A 15,307-nucleotide genomic window follows, 5' to 3' on the forward strand; every position below is an offset into this window, starting at 1 on the left:
TCAGCCCCGCGGGCCCCCGGAGGATGGGAGAGCGGCGCGGCTGCGAGGGGCCGAGGAGCCGAGGCTGAGCAGCACCACCTTCGCGCTCACCGGGGATGCGGCTCACAACCAAGCCATGGTGCACTGGTCCGGCCACAACAGCAGCGTGAGTACCGCCCCGCAGACCCACCCGAGCCGGTCCGGCGGCGCTTGGCGGGGAGGGAGCCGGGACAGCGGCGGGACGGGGCCGGGGCCGAGCCTGCCGCTGCGGCCGGGGGTGCGGGGGAGAGGAGCGCTGGGCGGGCACCGCGCCCTTATCGCCAGCGGGAGCGGGACACCGAGCCGTGGCCGCGGGAGAAAAGTTTTCCTGGGGAAAGGTGAAGGCGAGTGGAACACCGTGGTACCCCCGCCCCCGGCAGGCAGAGCCGCGGTCCCCGGGCGGAGCGGGCAGCGCCCCGAAGGGCCGGGCTGGCCCCAGCCCTCCAGCGTGTCCCGTGTGCCGCTCCCCGGGGAACCCTCACCCTCAGCCTCTCTGTGTGTAATGAACACAGTGGCACGCTTGGCTACCTCCCTGCCTGGGATGAATGATGTGTAGGGGTGGTGGAAAAGCCCTCCAGAGCCCCGCTGTGAGTGCTGGAGGCAAGAGAGATCCCATTAATTTATTAAGGGGTGGAAAGCCCCACAGCACGTCCAGGAGCTTTGAGTGGAGGCACGTAGTGCAAGCAGAGTGAAAAGTTTGTAAAAAAATCCATGGCATCTCACGCCTTTTTCCCGAAGTCAGTAATAAGGAGTCACTGAGGTGTCCCTGAAAGCCTGTGGGATTGCGTGTGTGTGCATGTGTAGGGGGCATGTCCCAAAAGCCCACACCTTGTGCCATGGCAGTGAAGGACCCTCCCTCACACCCGCTCTGCTACGCCCGGTGGATGGCTGTGGACAAAACTTCAAGTTTCTTCCGACTTGGTGTCAGAAATACCATTTCTACTTTCATGTAGTCTGGGAACAGATGTAATTTAAAGGACTCTGGGAAACCTTTATGTCTGGTGACAATATTCCCATTATTCTGATTATTATAGCTTGTCACTGCCTTGAAAATGCTTCTTTTATTGTTTTGCCACTACTGCAAATGAGTACAAAGCAATTAACAGCATAAAACAGATTGGCTGCATTTTCAGATACATTCTTCATGGAACTTACTAGCCATGAAAAAGCAAATTGTCTACCTGCTTATCTGGCTGTGTCTTTATCTGTGCATCAACTATAGGTTCTAATGTGCAATTCAACTATCATTTTTTTTCTTTTTTTTTTTTGACTGGATTTTTTTTTTGTCTATTTATTGCTACTTAGGCAATATTTCTGACAGCAATGTAGATGTTACTTTGATTTAACCAATTTTTAAAGGGAGTTTTATTTGCCAGACATGAATTTCACTCTCATTAAAGATGAAAGCAAACATTGAAGAGAAAACAGCTGTATGGTATATTTCAGCATTATACTTGTCTCTAGGACTATTTATTTTTAACATAACATGTCATGTAATGAAGAAAACAACCTATATGCCCTCTCTTCTGTTTAATTTTGATGATGAATCAAGGGATGTTGAGTAAAAGAAGCTAGAATGCCTCCCCCATGCCTTCCCAGCATAGATTTCCAATAGTTTTGAGTATTTCTGCTCAAAGTAGCAAAGAAAACTCATTCTGTAGGCATTTGCAGGGGAAAGAAGGGTTATTTTTTTCTAAAGCACAGCTCAGAAAAGTGATTTTCACAAAATTCTCTCTCCTTGGTTTCTTTTACAGAAACATGCTATTTAAATAACTAGATTCCTTATTATTTAGGTGACTGAGAAGAGTAATGAAAGAAAATGCCTTGATTGTTCATGGCATGCCATTAGGATTTTGCACCTCAGGGTACCGTGCATTGAAAGATTCCAACTCAAAAACACGAGCTAAAGCAAAAGACTGGTGTTTATTGCCAGTGTGGTGTTTGCAGGAAGGAGAAGCAAGCGTGATAATAAAGCCTAATGTTATCTTTTTGTGATTTTCCTAATATGAGGTCTAGCACTTTGAGACCTTTTCCTTCTTTTGCAGAAAACATACTGCATTTAGTAATTAATTAGATTTTTTTTTTTAAACTGTGTAGAGGGGAAGTTAGATGCTTGAACCTGACTTCTTTCATTAATTAGCAGACAATGCTGAATCCAATGACTGCTTTTTTGCTACAGCTCAGTTTTTACCTAATTCTGCTGTTGGGGTGTCCATGGCACAGGAACACAAGCAATTTGCCCAAGGTCACTCAGGCAAACAATGTTGCTTCTTTTGCCAGCCACACTGGTCCCCAGTCCCACTGGTCCCCAGCTCCACATCACAAATCATGAATTTTCTTAGGTCACAGGAGATGTAAAGCAGCAGGAAGGTGTATTGGAAATGGGCAATAGATATTAACTGGTGTCATGATTATGCCAGTTGACCTAGTAGAGTAGGTAGGATGTGTCTGTTTCTGTGTTCAGGTTCTCAAAGCAGTGAAGAGGCAAACAGCTTGCTTTTACCAATTCTGTTACTTGAACAGACTTCAAAACCTCAGCTTTTGTCACTTCTATGTGTTATTAAAAACATAATCAATCAAGTTTTGTGCATTAGTGTTGGGATATTCCTAGAAACTGGATGGATTTGCAAAGCAGAGGAAGGTAATAAAAAATTGGGGTTTTACTGGGACATATAGAGGATCTGCAGACACTCCACAAAACGGAGGTCTTTGCAGCTGCTGGATGTCTTGTTACCTAGACTGTTAAAACCCTCTGTTTTTTGAATTACTGTTATTTTAAAAGCAAGTGTCTGTCCGTCTCCTACCCCTCCTTTCTCACATGTCCCTCAATTCACAATTTAACTTACTAAAACATAATCTCTTCCAGGCAACAAACTTTTGTTTTCTCTATTTGCAGATAGTGAGGTCCGGATTATGATAGAGGCAAAAGGCTGGTGAGATCAGGGAATTTGGGTTCTCTGCTTTGTCCTGCACAGAGGCTTTTTCTGTGACCTTAGGAAAGACAATTAACCTCTCTGGATCTCCTCTTCCATGTTAAATGAGGATAATACCACTTAGCAACCACAAAGTGGTGGTGTGGAGCAGAATTCATTTCTGCTTTGTACAATACCTGAGGATCTTGAAGTGAAAATTGTCAGGAAAATACAAAAATACTACTCTGTGTAGAAGTGAGGTTTGTGTTCTCTGTGTTCTTATGAAGGGAACTTGGCTTAATTCAATGGGTCTGATATTGATAAAAACAGGCTTCTATTTGGGCTTCAAGTATCAGTCTGCTCTAATAGAAGCATTTATTGAGCAAGGTCATGAAGCTCTTGAGGGACCTTGGAGAGATCAGATAAAATGTTTTCTTGCCAAGACTTTTCTAAAGAAATGAGAATTTTTAGTGAACAATACTATTATTCCCAAAAGATCTGCAAGCCATTCTTTTTCCAAAACTATTTCTCTCTGAACACATATGCTGTGTACAAATGTGCCACTCAGTGAGCAATTTTACCCTCCAAACTTGTTTTCCCACTCTAGATGTTTATGTCAGTGCATGAATTTCTTCCTTGTTACGCTCATCAGATGCTCTCTCCAACCTTCTTGTGAAGATAAATTGATTCCTCACATGATCTTTTCCTCCTTCCTCTCTCCCTGATTTCTAGGATAAGGACCTACAAAAAAAGGTAGCAGCACCTTTTACGCTCTTACAGTTTTAAATCTCACTATCTCATTTCTTGATAGTAGGTTTTCCAAGAGATTCCAAGAAGTTACAGTGAATAAAATGCACTTACTAGGATTGCTCCCCTGGTATGATCACTTGTGGAATGGGAAACGGGATCTGTTTTTGTTAGGTTTCAGTGTTGTCCCTCTGATGAATGTAGCTGTTTATAGGAACTACTTAATTTTGTCCATGCATTTTCCACGATGGAATTACTACAAATTCTGTGGCATTGTGGCTGGGGTTTTTTCAATATGAGAAGAAGAGAGGCACATTTCTAGCTTTCTCTGGGAGACATTTTCAATCTGCTATCTCTGAAGATGCTGCAGCTATGATCACTGTGTGCTTTAGCTATCCCATGTATATATGCCTTTGCCTTTTTAAGTAACCAGAGGCAAACTCCACAGAATCATTGAATATTAAGGGTTGGAAAGAATCTTAAAGACCATCTAGTCCCAATCCCCACTGTCATGGGCGGGTTCATCTCCCAAATTCTGACATAAATTCTCCCAAGCTGCTGGAATAAAGATGAGAAATGCACTATAATGCCCCAGTAAGAGCAGGAGAAGGCATTTGTCTAAGGCATGGATATATTGCAGGTTGCTGCAGCCAGGCCAAGTTCCTGTATGATCCCAGGGGTTGGATTTTTCATGCTATATGAAAAATGTCAGCAGTGCAATTTTTTTATCTCATTGTAGTAGAAGAGTGCAGAAGATAAACCAGTGGAAGTCTGCTGTGCTTCAGTGATGCAGCTGCTGCTTGTGTAAGCCATGCTAATACATTGATACTTACAGCATGATCCAGGCCCTGAAAACTGGGGAAGGCAGGATGAGGACTGGACTGGGGCCTGGTTTTATCTTGGCAGCCATGCTGCACTATTTTGTCCAGTCAATCTGTGACTGTCATTTCTAGAGTTAATGTGGTTTCAAGATTCACTCCAAGGCTTGGAATATGAGATGCCTTTGGGACAAGACAATAAGGAGGAGGTTAATAATGCTGCAGTAGCTTACAGACATTGGAAGTAGAGCTAGAGAGAAGATGTAGTTTATCTTTTTGGTTGAAGATGGATTAATATGTGTTAACAGACCAAATGTAAGTCCTATTGGACATTAGGAAAAGTTTCTGCTCAAAGCAAGTGCTGCAGCAAGGTACCAGAAAATCTTCGGGCATTTTCAAGAGTCATGTAAGGATGATGTTCTGGTGGGAACCACTCTGCTCTGTGTGTGTTTTCTTTACCTCCTACTACACCCAGTCCTTTCTCTTTGCCCTGTGCAAGCTCTGGGGGCTGGCAGTGACAAGCAGGTTGTGCAAGTTCTCACAGTGAAGCCTTTCTCTTCCGGGAATGATTCCTCTGAATGCTTTTGGCAGGGTTCTGGTGTGATCTGCTAATGTATTGGTGGTTGGATGCTGAGACATTACTCACTCCCATGGAGCATTACAAGCTGGGGAGGCCAATGGGATCACTGTGCCAGGTAGTTTTTCATTAAGGTGCCTTGCAGTATGGTGTGTGATGGGCAATATTTGCAATTCCAAATAGACTGCTACGCTTGGAAGGGAGGAAGGGGAATCTTTAGGCAGGCAAAGCTGTATTTAGTTGTCAGCCACGGATAACTGCTCCAAAAGTCCAGCTGGATTTCAGTCTAAAATATTTACTCCTCGAATGCAAAAATGGGGACAGAGCAACCACATTAATTGCATTGCCTTTGGTAGATATTTTAATTTCTATTCTAGACTGTTTCATTCTCAAATAGTTTTTGAGTCGGCTGTGGTCTCATTGCCATTGAAGGTAGGCCAACTCTGGCAAAATGTCTTTATGCATTTCTGCTTTTCCTCTACCTTTATTAATGAAGCTTGCTACTAAAGTCCTTCTCCAGGACTTTGCCAATCCATTTTTAATTAATGTTTAAATAGAGGACTGGAAATAAAAATGAAACCGGCATGGCAACTACTTTTGTGATTGTGTTGAGTTAGTAGACCAGGGAGAAGGCATCTGGAAAATATTTTTGTGTTGTTTCTCTCCAGACTGGTTTCATTGCAAAGTCAGTTTGATGTTTGGACCTGGGTATTGTTTGTAGATCCCAGGAAGCTGGCAGGTTCCCTGGGCCATTTCCCTGCCTGGCACAGCAAACTGTTGATGTTCTTGTAGTTCCAAGCTCAGTAACAGAACTGCTTTTGCCTGAGGTATCTGTCAGCAGTTTCTCTTCAGACCTCAGTACTCAGACTTTGCCGTGATCTGGGATGATGCCCTAGGACTTGTGGCTAAGCTTTCAGAGTGGATTAAATGCAAATAGAAACAGCTATGTGGTTCTTTAATTATTTTTTTCATAATGGAAAACATTCATCCAATTAGATGATGAAGTCTTTTGAAAAGGGGTTTGAACAGATAATTTATGTTAGGCAGGAGAGATTTTTCTCAAAAGGGAGGTGAGATGAAACAAGTATTTTCTTGAAGGCAAGGCTGTAGGAAGATGAAACTTTCTGAGAGTTTCCACATTTTCAGCTGTGTTTGTAGTAGAGATTTTAGAAAACATAGGGGAACAGTGTTGTCTAATGAGAAAAGCACAGGTTAAGGGCAAAGAATTTTAGTGTTACTTGCACTAAAGAATACTGGAAACCAGTCTTGTGAACAGTCAAGAATTTACTCAAGTCATACTGTAGTATCATGCTCCTTGAGCTCCCTGGATGTCTGTGGGTAGAACAGAGAGCAGTACATGCTTACATCAGTCAGCACTCCCACAGATTCCAGATTGATGTCAGAATTGAGGGCCAGGCCCGAGCTCATGGTTGGGGCTGCTTTGAGGACATTGCAGGGGACCTGTGAGTTATGGAGTTAATGCTTGGGTTTGGCTGGGCTCTGGTCAAATTTATCTTCCACTGAGAATCTGTGTTTGAAGGTATTGAATGCAACCTGCCTCAGTCAAGACAGTAAACTAGATGGCATGTTCCTTGTGAAGCATTGAATGCTGTAATTGCAGAAATTCCCCAAAGCAGCAAAGTATTTGTTTGGATCGTCAGCTTAAATTGATGTAGGATTGATCTAGGCTATTTTACTGTAGTGGAGAATTCAAACTGCAGGATCCTACAGCAGTGGAAAGTAAGATTGAGAAATGAATACAGAGGTGAGGAAACATGGAGCAGTACAGCAGAGACCTGCAGGCCCTTTACGTTTTCTGAATTACAGCCACAGGATTGTGGGCAAATGAGTTTTTTTCTCTCTTGTGCATAGCTTTTGACTGTCTCTTGTTTGGCTCTGAGTTTGTTACTCTGTGGGAGTTTGACCCACACTGTAAGCCACTGTGGAGACTGCTCTGGTGACATAGTTGGTCGAAACCAACAGGAATTTTAAGCTGAGATATCCCTTAGCTGGAATATACTGTGCTGCAGTCACACCTTTGCATACAAGCTTCCTGGTTTGCTTAAATTCCATGTGGGAATCCAAGGTAAACAAATTCCCAGATATTCTCCTAATGGTCAGAGAGAACCACATCATTGTTAATATTTCCTCCATGCAAAAAGCATGGAAGTGTTTCCTTTCCTGCCTTTATGGGGTGTTATGAGACTGAGGGAACTGAAGAAAATTTCCTGCATATTTATAGAACGTGGCTGCGTTGGTATAAACATATTTGATAAATAATCTGCCACGGAAGCTTTAGGGTCAATTTCCAGCCTTCATAACCAATGGAGTTGCAGCATGCAATAAAAGTAAGAAAAGATTGATGCTGAGTGATCAAATCTCTCTTTTGTTCCTTCCTCTCCGTGCTGAAGGAGACCTGATTGCTCTCCCACTGAAACGAGTTGACACTGAGGCTGTCACGGTGTTTTTTCCCCTTCGTATTCTAACATGCGACACAATCGCCAGCCAAGCAGCTCTGCAGGGCACTCCAGGGCCTGCGTGCCCCGAATGGCACCAGATTAATTAGTGCTCCGAACGGCATGGGTTTAATTAGCCCCAGCGCGGCTCCCCGGGGCGCGGGCTGAGGGGAGTGCGGGATCCGGGCTGAGGGAAGCGGAGCCGGGCGCTAGAGGGAGCGTGGGCATCTGAGAAAGGGAGGGAATGCTGCTGGAGCCCGGACTGAGTGCTGGGAAGGCAGAGGCTGCTGAAATATTGATATGGAAACCCGCTCGGAGTCACTGACTCCGGGAAACTCCCGCTGTCTGGGGTTCCCTGTGCGAGGGACGAGGAGTCCTCCCAGAGGCTCGGTCTGAAGCGGTGAAGCGTTTTGCCATCCCGTGCAGCTGGTGCTGTCTCCCTTTGCGCTGTCTCTAATCGCTGCCGGGCTTTTTCCTGAAGATGGGATTCCCTGTGCCGGGGTCTCTGATCACCCAGCCTGAGCGATGTGCCTGTAAACCCCCCGGCATCCCCCCGCAGCTGCCGGCGGTGCCGCTGCTGTGGCAGAGGGCTGGATGGGGTTTGACCACGGGGAGCAGCAAGCGGGTCCTGGCTGCGCCCTCTCGTCCACTACTCTGCCCCTTTGCTGTGCCCTCAGGGGACTGCTGACAGACCCACCTCGCTGCCGACCTGCTCCCTCTCCTGCTCCATCGACAGCGGCAGGAGGGGGCAGGAGAACTGGACTCCATCACTTCTCCCTGTGCCTGTTCCACAGAGGATGCACTTGCCCCGACAGGCCCCTGCCACGTGGCACTCTTAACATTTTGACCAAGCTGAAGGTGTTGCACAAATCTCAGGCTTTGTATTCCTCCTTTCCTTTATTGTGGGTGTGGAGGAACTTAAAGAATTGGAATTCTTACCAGCCACTCCACTGTGGGCCATGGACACCTTTCCTGGGAAACATGGCTGCACTAGCTGATGTCTTTGGGACTAAAATGTACATTTGGGATTTAAAAAAAGCCTAGAACTGAGCAACTGCAAATCACTTAGGTCAGTGATGGGCTGAAGGACTGAGATGCTGGAAACAACTGCTTTGACATTGCTTCAGTCTGTAATGTGGGTACTGCTGGTACATCCTCAGTGGTGCTGCTGGTAGGCTCCTGAAATGGGTTGAGCCTCTGCTGGGGATTTGGTAGAGGATCCCAGTGAGACTCATCACAGAGCTCCTGCTGACTTTCAAGGCAGAGAAAAACGTATGGGTTGAGTTCACATGTGCATCCTTAGGTGCCAGATGAGAGCAGGCTGTGCATGTAGGTTGTCTTTGTGATTCGTGGTCTTGCCATTGTTCCTAAAATGTCTTGGCGTCCCTATCAACAAGCAAGAGTTATCTCACATGAAGGGCTGTCGCTTCAAAAATGGATGGATATTTGCAAAAGCTGTTAGGTGGAAGGGAATGTGTAAAACAAGATTATATTGATCTTGCCAAAGTACTTTGGGACTTCAGAGGGAGGGATGGAGGGGAAGCTTTAATTGTTAGCCTTTCCCTGCAGTTGGTGCCTGTTTGAAAAATCCCTCCCAGCTGTGATCAATACCATGAGGTGCAGGCAGATTTGGCTGCTCTGTGGCTTTATTTGCCTCTGTTACAGACCTGAAAGGTGAATTCTTTCTGCACAAGGCAGTGGGGTGGATGGCTGTGTATATGGAGATATTTCTCTGTTCCAGTTTTCCTGTCATTTACTACCATATCCTACCAATTTTGTGATTGCAGAATGGCAGGCATTACTACTTAAAAAGGTCTTCTGCTTCCTCCTTTAGCTGTGTATTCCAAAGGTCATTAAAAGGAAGGTCAGTAGTGTAACCTTTTTTCCCTTTTTTTCTTTTTTCTTTTTGTTTTTGAGAAAACTGAGGCATGCAAGAGAGGAGGATATACTCTGTGCTGTGATCAGTATTGATGTGCCTACTTAATTACGAAGGACTTACTTTTACTTTGTTGCTGTATCTTAGATGCTGCATGTATATTTTTTTGTAAGAGATTGCATGGAAGCAAAAATAGATGAGGAGTTAAGAGGGGAAAGAATAGGGGTCTCAATAGTAGAAAAGTAGAACATGCTCAGCTAAAATCATGAACAGATTGATCAAGTTAAAGCACTGCAAAGTTCTTTCTCAGAGGGTTTTAAGACCATTGTAGTCTGCTGTTCCAATCCCTTTACCTGCTTGGCTTGACAGATCAAGCCATTTCAAATTGCAGCTTCTTTTGAGCTGGATGAGAATCAGCATGATGAGACCATGGGAGCCATGAATTTGGGCTTTCATTGGAAATGCAGACAGGAGAGGAATCACATCTGTTTGATCAGGGGAGTGGGAGCTGACCCTGAAGTGTGTGGATTGTTTGGAATAATTTAGGATGATAGCACATGTAGGTTTGCATGCCTGTTTGTGAAATCTTACATGGGATAGTGTAGAAGCAAGCAAAGTTCAAGCATCTTGTAAGCTTCCAGGGTCATTAAGGTAGCCTTCTTCTTTATGTTCCACTTCGCAGCTGAAGGGGAAAATCCTTGCCCAGCACCAGGTGCAGGTGAAGTGTACTCCTGAGTGAGACAGGGCAAATGAATTTTCCTTCTGCCCTCTTGGTGGGGCCTGGTTTGGTTTCCTCATGGCAGTCTTCTGCCAGGTGGAGGGCTGGACTAGTATGTGAGGGGTAATGTCCTTGTTCTGTCACCCACAGTGTTTTTCTAGTTTTATTCCCAACCAGCAAAACATGATTAGTACTGGATTCTACAGTGGGAGCATGGATAGGAGTGCAGATGGGTTTCTGAGGCTGGGGCTTGGCACTTGTGGACGGACAGACCAGCACTCTGAACTTGCATAAACCTTGGGATGGCAGTGGCACAGGATTTTTCTTCTGTTTGGCCAAAAGCCCCAGTGCAAGACACAAGACTGGTGAGGCTCCATATGAAGAGGCACTGTCAGCTCGTGCTCAGTGTGAGGTGGGAGAGGCAGACCTGCTTACTGGGCTCTGAAAAACACATTGGTACCTGGCCTGAAAAGAGGTTTACCATTGAGACAGTGAGATTGCAAACCAGTGTGATAGCCATGCTACTTGAGAGAACTGGTATTTCAGAAGAAAGGATCTTTGCTCAGGTGTACTTTGGCAACTCTTAAAGCAACACCAGGACAAAGCCCTATCCATATCAGTGTCTATATCAGGTGTCACAGAGGTATAACAGAGATTGTTCAGCTGTTTATGGTCAGACTTTATGGGTAACTGAGCCTCTAACAGAAGGGCTTTCAGAAAAGTGTGGGATGTAGAATACAGCAGAAAAAAATCTCACCAGGACAGCCCATCAGATGATGATTTCTGCTGAGAGTTTTTGAGGCCCTGCCCTAGTAACCATGCTGAGCACTTTATCTGGTCTGTGAGAGCTGTCTGCTCTCTGAAGGACCAGGAAATGAGCAAAATGCCTGGTCATTTTGTTAAGCAACAGAAGTTTGCAATCACTGAACTGTGTGCTCTTCCAGGACTCTTCTCTCTCTCAGTGTTTGCTATCATCTCTGTCACGATCCCTCCTTCTGCTGCCCCTTTGGAGGGGTGAAGAGTGGTACAAGGTGTACTTGGCTGAGCAATGCAGGTGTGGTGGAGAGCTGGCTGTGGCTGATGCATCAATCAGCTGGAGCCCTGCCAGCTGTGAAAGTAGACACTGGGTGCCTTAGGCTTGAGGCCAGATGTTATTTTGGGGCTTGCTTCATCACTCAGCTCAACTTAGAGGAATTCTGCACCTCTGTGACCTTTTATCCCCTGCTGAATTCAGTTCAGATTGGTCTGAAGATTCCAAAGTTTTCCCTCCAGTGCTAACTCACACACAAATATGGTTTGTTGATCCAAAGCAGAATTGATTTCTTTTTCAAGGCACCTAAACCACAGCTATAGCATCAGCACTGAGGACTCCTTAAATTTCTTAATTAAGTGTTCATGTTGGTTTTTTGCTACCCTGCCTGGAAGCTCCATTCCTTTAATCAGAAGGTAGCACTGCTGGTAGTGTAGCATTCTCAGTCTGCTTATACAGCACCTCATTGTGGCAGGTTCAGTGCTACCCGCCTTTCCTTTTAATTCATTTCAGATTATCTGTGTTACTTGTTCCACATCACACACTGCAAATAACAAAGCCTGCCTTTCTGAGTTGCACTGAGGTTTTGTTCCTATGTCTCTCAGCTTTCTGTGGCTTTTAAAAAAATTATTTATTTGTGCTTCCTGTAGTGCTCCTGGAAAAAGGCAATAAACTGGTTTGGGGAGATGGAGGAACGACTCACAGAAAAGGGAAACAGGCAGGTCTAACTCTGCAGAATGAGATCAAATGTTAGATGGTAAAATATTGAATCATTTGAGAATGCTGTGTCTTCTGTAGAAGAGGAGATTCTCATTTTCTTTCTCAAAGACAAAGTTTAGCAGTCATGAAAGTCACTGACTAGTGGATGCTGTTCTCAGACTGAAGCTGGAACGAGCCAGAGTTCTCATGTGCTCATCCTGGAGGAGACAAGGGTGAGAGGCCAGAGCTGATCCATGGAATGTGTCAAGATGCAGGAGTGAGTCAATATATGTGTGAAAACGTTCTGTTTCACAGCTCATGGGGAAACACGTTGTCTAATGCTGTGCATTCTTACCTAATAGAGTTGGCCTTGGTACCTAACAGATTTAACAAAACAAAACTTGCTATTACCTGTGTTTGTTAAAATCAGGCGCATGGGAACATCTCAGAGTAGACTGGGAGGGACAAAGTCATGGGCTTTTTTACATCTTTTAAAATCCCATTTTAATCACCGTGTGGTCAAAAAAATGTATTTTTGAAATGTAGGGAGTACTATGCCTATGTTTTTATGTGTGTAAGGATATGTGACCTGGTAACTATAGAATGAGGTATATAACTATATAATTAGAAAAAACCTAAGTGCCATGCAGCCAGGGATGATTTGGGCCCATAGACTGATTTTTCCTGCTCTGTTCCCCCTCTACAGCCCTGTCTGTAACGTGTGGGCTCTGGTGCCATTATATGGTACTGCAGGTCCTTCCTCCTCTTTCCTTTGCTGTGGCCTTTGCACAGTGGCAGTGACTTGGATAGCCTTTGGTATGAGTCAGAATGAAGGTTTTTCTGTGCCTGTCACAGTTGGATTTGGCAACCCTTAGTTCCACACCAGGTTCCTTGGGCTGTACGTGGTTGTTGGTGTGCTGAATATGGATTTCTCCTAAAGCACGAGTCCTCCCTGGGTTCAGTTCTGCTCTATCCCCATCTGCAGACCTCGCTGATCAGGAGATGGGAGGGAATGGTAGTAAGGTGGAAGAAAGCTGGCAATTAGCTGAGGTCTGTCCTTCCAACATTTTCTGCCTGGAGCTAAAACCATTTCTTTTTTTTTTTTTTTTTTTTAAATGTGGAGTTGTAGGCCTTTAAGAGGGAAGTAGAAAACTGTTTAATGGTAAACATTTGGAACAGGGGAGGCTTTCTCCCCACTCAGCTGTATGTACAGCACCTTGTACAAATTTTGTGTCTTTAAAGGACAATGTATATGATGCAGAAGGCAGAACCTTGCCATTTGTTTTCACCCGCATATATGGAATTGGATTTCTCTGAAGAGGAGGCAGCATGGGCATTCTCTGCCAGCTTGTTTCTACAGACCATAGATGATCTTGTGATGGGGCAGATGAGACCTTTTCTGGTGTTTCTTTTTGACCCCAACCTCTGCCAGGGCCTGGGGTGGCACAGTGGTCAGTTTTGTGCTTGCTTCCTCCCTCCTGACTGTGGGCCCAGAAGGTGTTTTGCTCCTCTGGTGCAGGATAGTCCCCTGTGGTGAATTCTTCTTAGTAGTGCTGGCTACAGGGAAGCTGGAAGCTTTCTCAGGTTCGTTCTTTATTTAAATTCTCTGCCTCCAGAGGCACGCTTGTGCCTGATTTGTCCTGATGCATTTTCTGTGGACATCCTTCTGCCATGGCAGCTCCTGCCCAGGGCACGGATGGAGAATGACCCTAATGGATGGAATTAGCACCAGAGGAAAAAAAACCCAGTCCCCTGAGCGAGGCATGCACAGCCTTTGTGAACTTAAATAGTGTTTTGATGATGTACTGCTTTGTGCCTAAGTCCTGCTGGGGAGAAGGGAAGAAAGTGATTGTTGGAAGTCGGGGGATCTGACTCCCAGGAGCCTGGGACACGGTCAGTTCGGGTTAGACATGCCGTGGCTGAATGATACTTGGAGTTGTCTCAGACAAGAACTGGGCAGAGAAATGCTGTCAGAAGGCTTTTCTTGTTTAGGCTGAATGGGTCATTCTCACCTGCCAGGGTGCATAAATTGCTGTCATGCAATCTAAGGCTTTAGACCACTGGCTGAATGATCTGTCCTGCCATTAACTGAAGGGAGAGAAAGATGTCAGTAAATGCATATTAGCCTTTCAAGGGGTACTGTTCAGCCAGTGTTAGTGTTCTAAAATCCAGTCTGGTTTATGGTGATTTTATGCTGGTGTTGCTTCAGTAGAGCTTGCTTTCTGCTAGTGTGGGCATGGCTCTAATGTGAATATTTCTGTGTGCAGCTTTACAGCCTTAGTTTTGCCAGTATGAGTCTGTAAGTGTCTGTATGTATCTCCTTTAATTTGGGCCCTTGACTTTTTTTTTCCCCTCTTTCTTTCTATTTGTGTTGTATTTTCTTTTGTATTATCTTGAACTTGGAACGGTGACAATGAGTGATCTGATTGTGGGGAACATGACTAAGTCTGTGACTTAAGGGAGGAAGACTCAGGTATTGCCACAGTATGGGCAGGTACCTTTCTCTCTGTCTTGCACTGATGAGAAACTTAGATGTTTAAGAGCACCAGCATGTGCTTTAGCAATAAAAACAGTGATGTTAATTGCCTGCCGGTGATTTGGACACTTGAGGGTGAGAATTGCTGAGCTGGAACTTGTCAAGTCTCTGTTCTTTTAGAATATTTAGAATAAAAACATATCAGTGTTAAACTGTATCCTAAATGCTGTTTGGTTTGTTCTGAGTGAAGATAGGGATCCCTTCCTAGTGCGTGTAGTGTTTTACACTAAGTCTTCTATGCCACTGTGGGCTCTCAGTTCACTGCTTAGCTGAATATCTTCACTTCTGTGGGGGTAACTGTTTTGAGAGGTCACAAACACCTGCCTAAATGGAAGTTGGAGGGAGGGAACTATGTGTAATAAACTAGCAAACCAGATTTTTAAACACTGTCCTATGCTGTAGCTTTGAGCTGGGGTTGCCAGCCTCTTCTGCGCTTGTTGTAGAAACAGCTGCTATGAGGGAATTTTTCTTTTTTTTGGCTGGATAGATAAATAGTACACAGACTTGGCCAGAGAGACCAGGTGCTGTGAGTGATCTGTTTGCCAGACTGGAAATGGTGTTCTGGATTCCCCACTTCTGGCTGGAATAACTTGTCACTGGAACCCTTCAGTCTGTCTTTTGTTCTCTCTCTTTAATAAAACTGCTGTGCTTGGTTTAAATCCTTGCTATTGCAATAAAATCTTGCCTTGATAAGGACCTTAGCTTGATGAAGCAGGAGCTCCTGTCAGAGCAGCATGTTTTATTTCAAGGGCATATTTTTCATCTTCATGATGCTGAGTTGGGCAACAGTAATACCTTCAAAGTCAGTGCAGATACACTGATGAAATGTCAGAAAGATGAGAATTAGACCCACATGCCTTCCTCTTCTCTGGCAGCTGGCAGGCTTGGACAGGATGGAATTTGAAAGCCTCTTCCATCTG

At 44.8% G+C, this 15,307-nt stretch overlaps 1 protein-coding gene across 1 annotated transcript in view; it reads left to right on the forward strand.

Annotated features, from left to right (window-relative positions):
* The window catches only part of SORCS3 (sortilin related VPS10 domain containing receptor 3), a 273,617-nt gene that overhangs the window by 985 nt on the left and 257,325 nt on the right, over positions 1–15,307 (forward strand). The window contains exon 2 of the mRNA XM_033515725.1: positions 5–145. Within this exon, the coding sequence (XP_033371616.1) occupies positions 5–145 (141 nt within the window). The remainder of the gene's footprint in view (positions 1–4; positions 146–15,307) is intronic.

This window comes from Parus major, chromosome 6 (genome assembly GCF_001522545.3).
Source record: "Parus major isolate Abel chromosome 6, Parus_major1.1, whole genome shotgun sequence".
Taxonomy (NCBI): Eukaryota; Metazoa; Chordata; class Aves; order Passeriformes; family Paridae; genus Parus; species Parus major.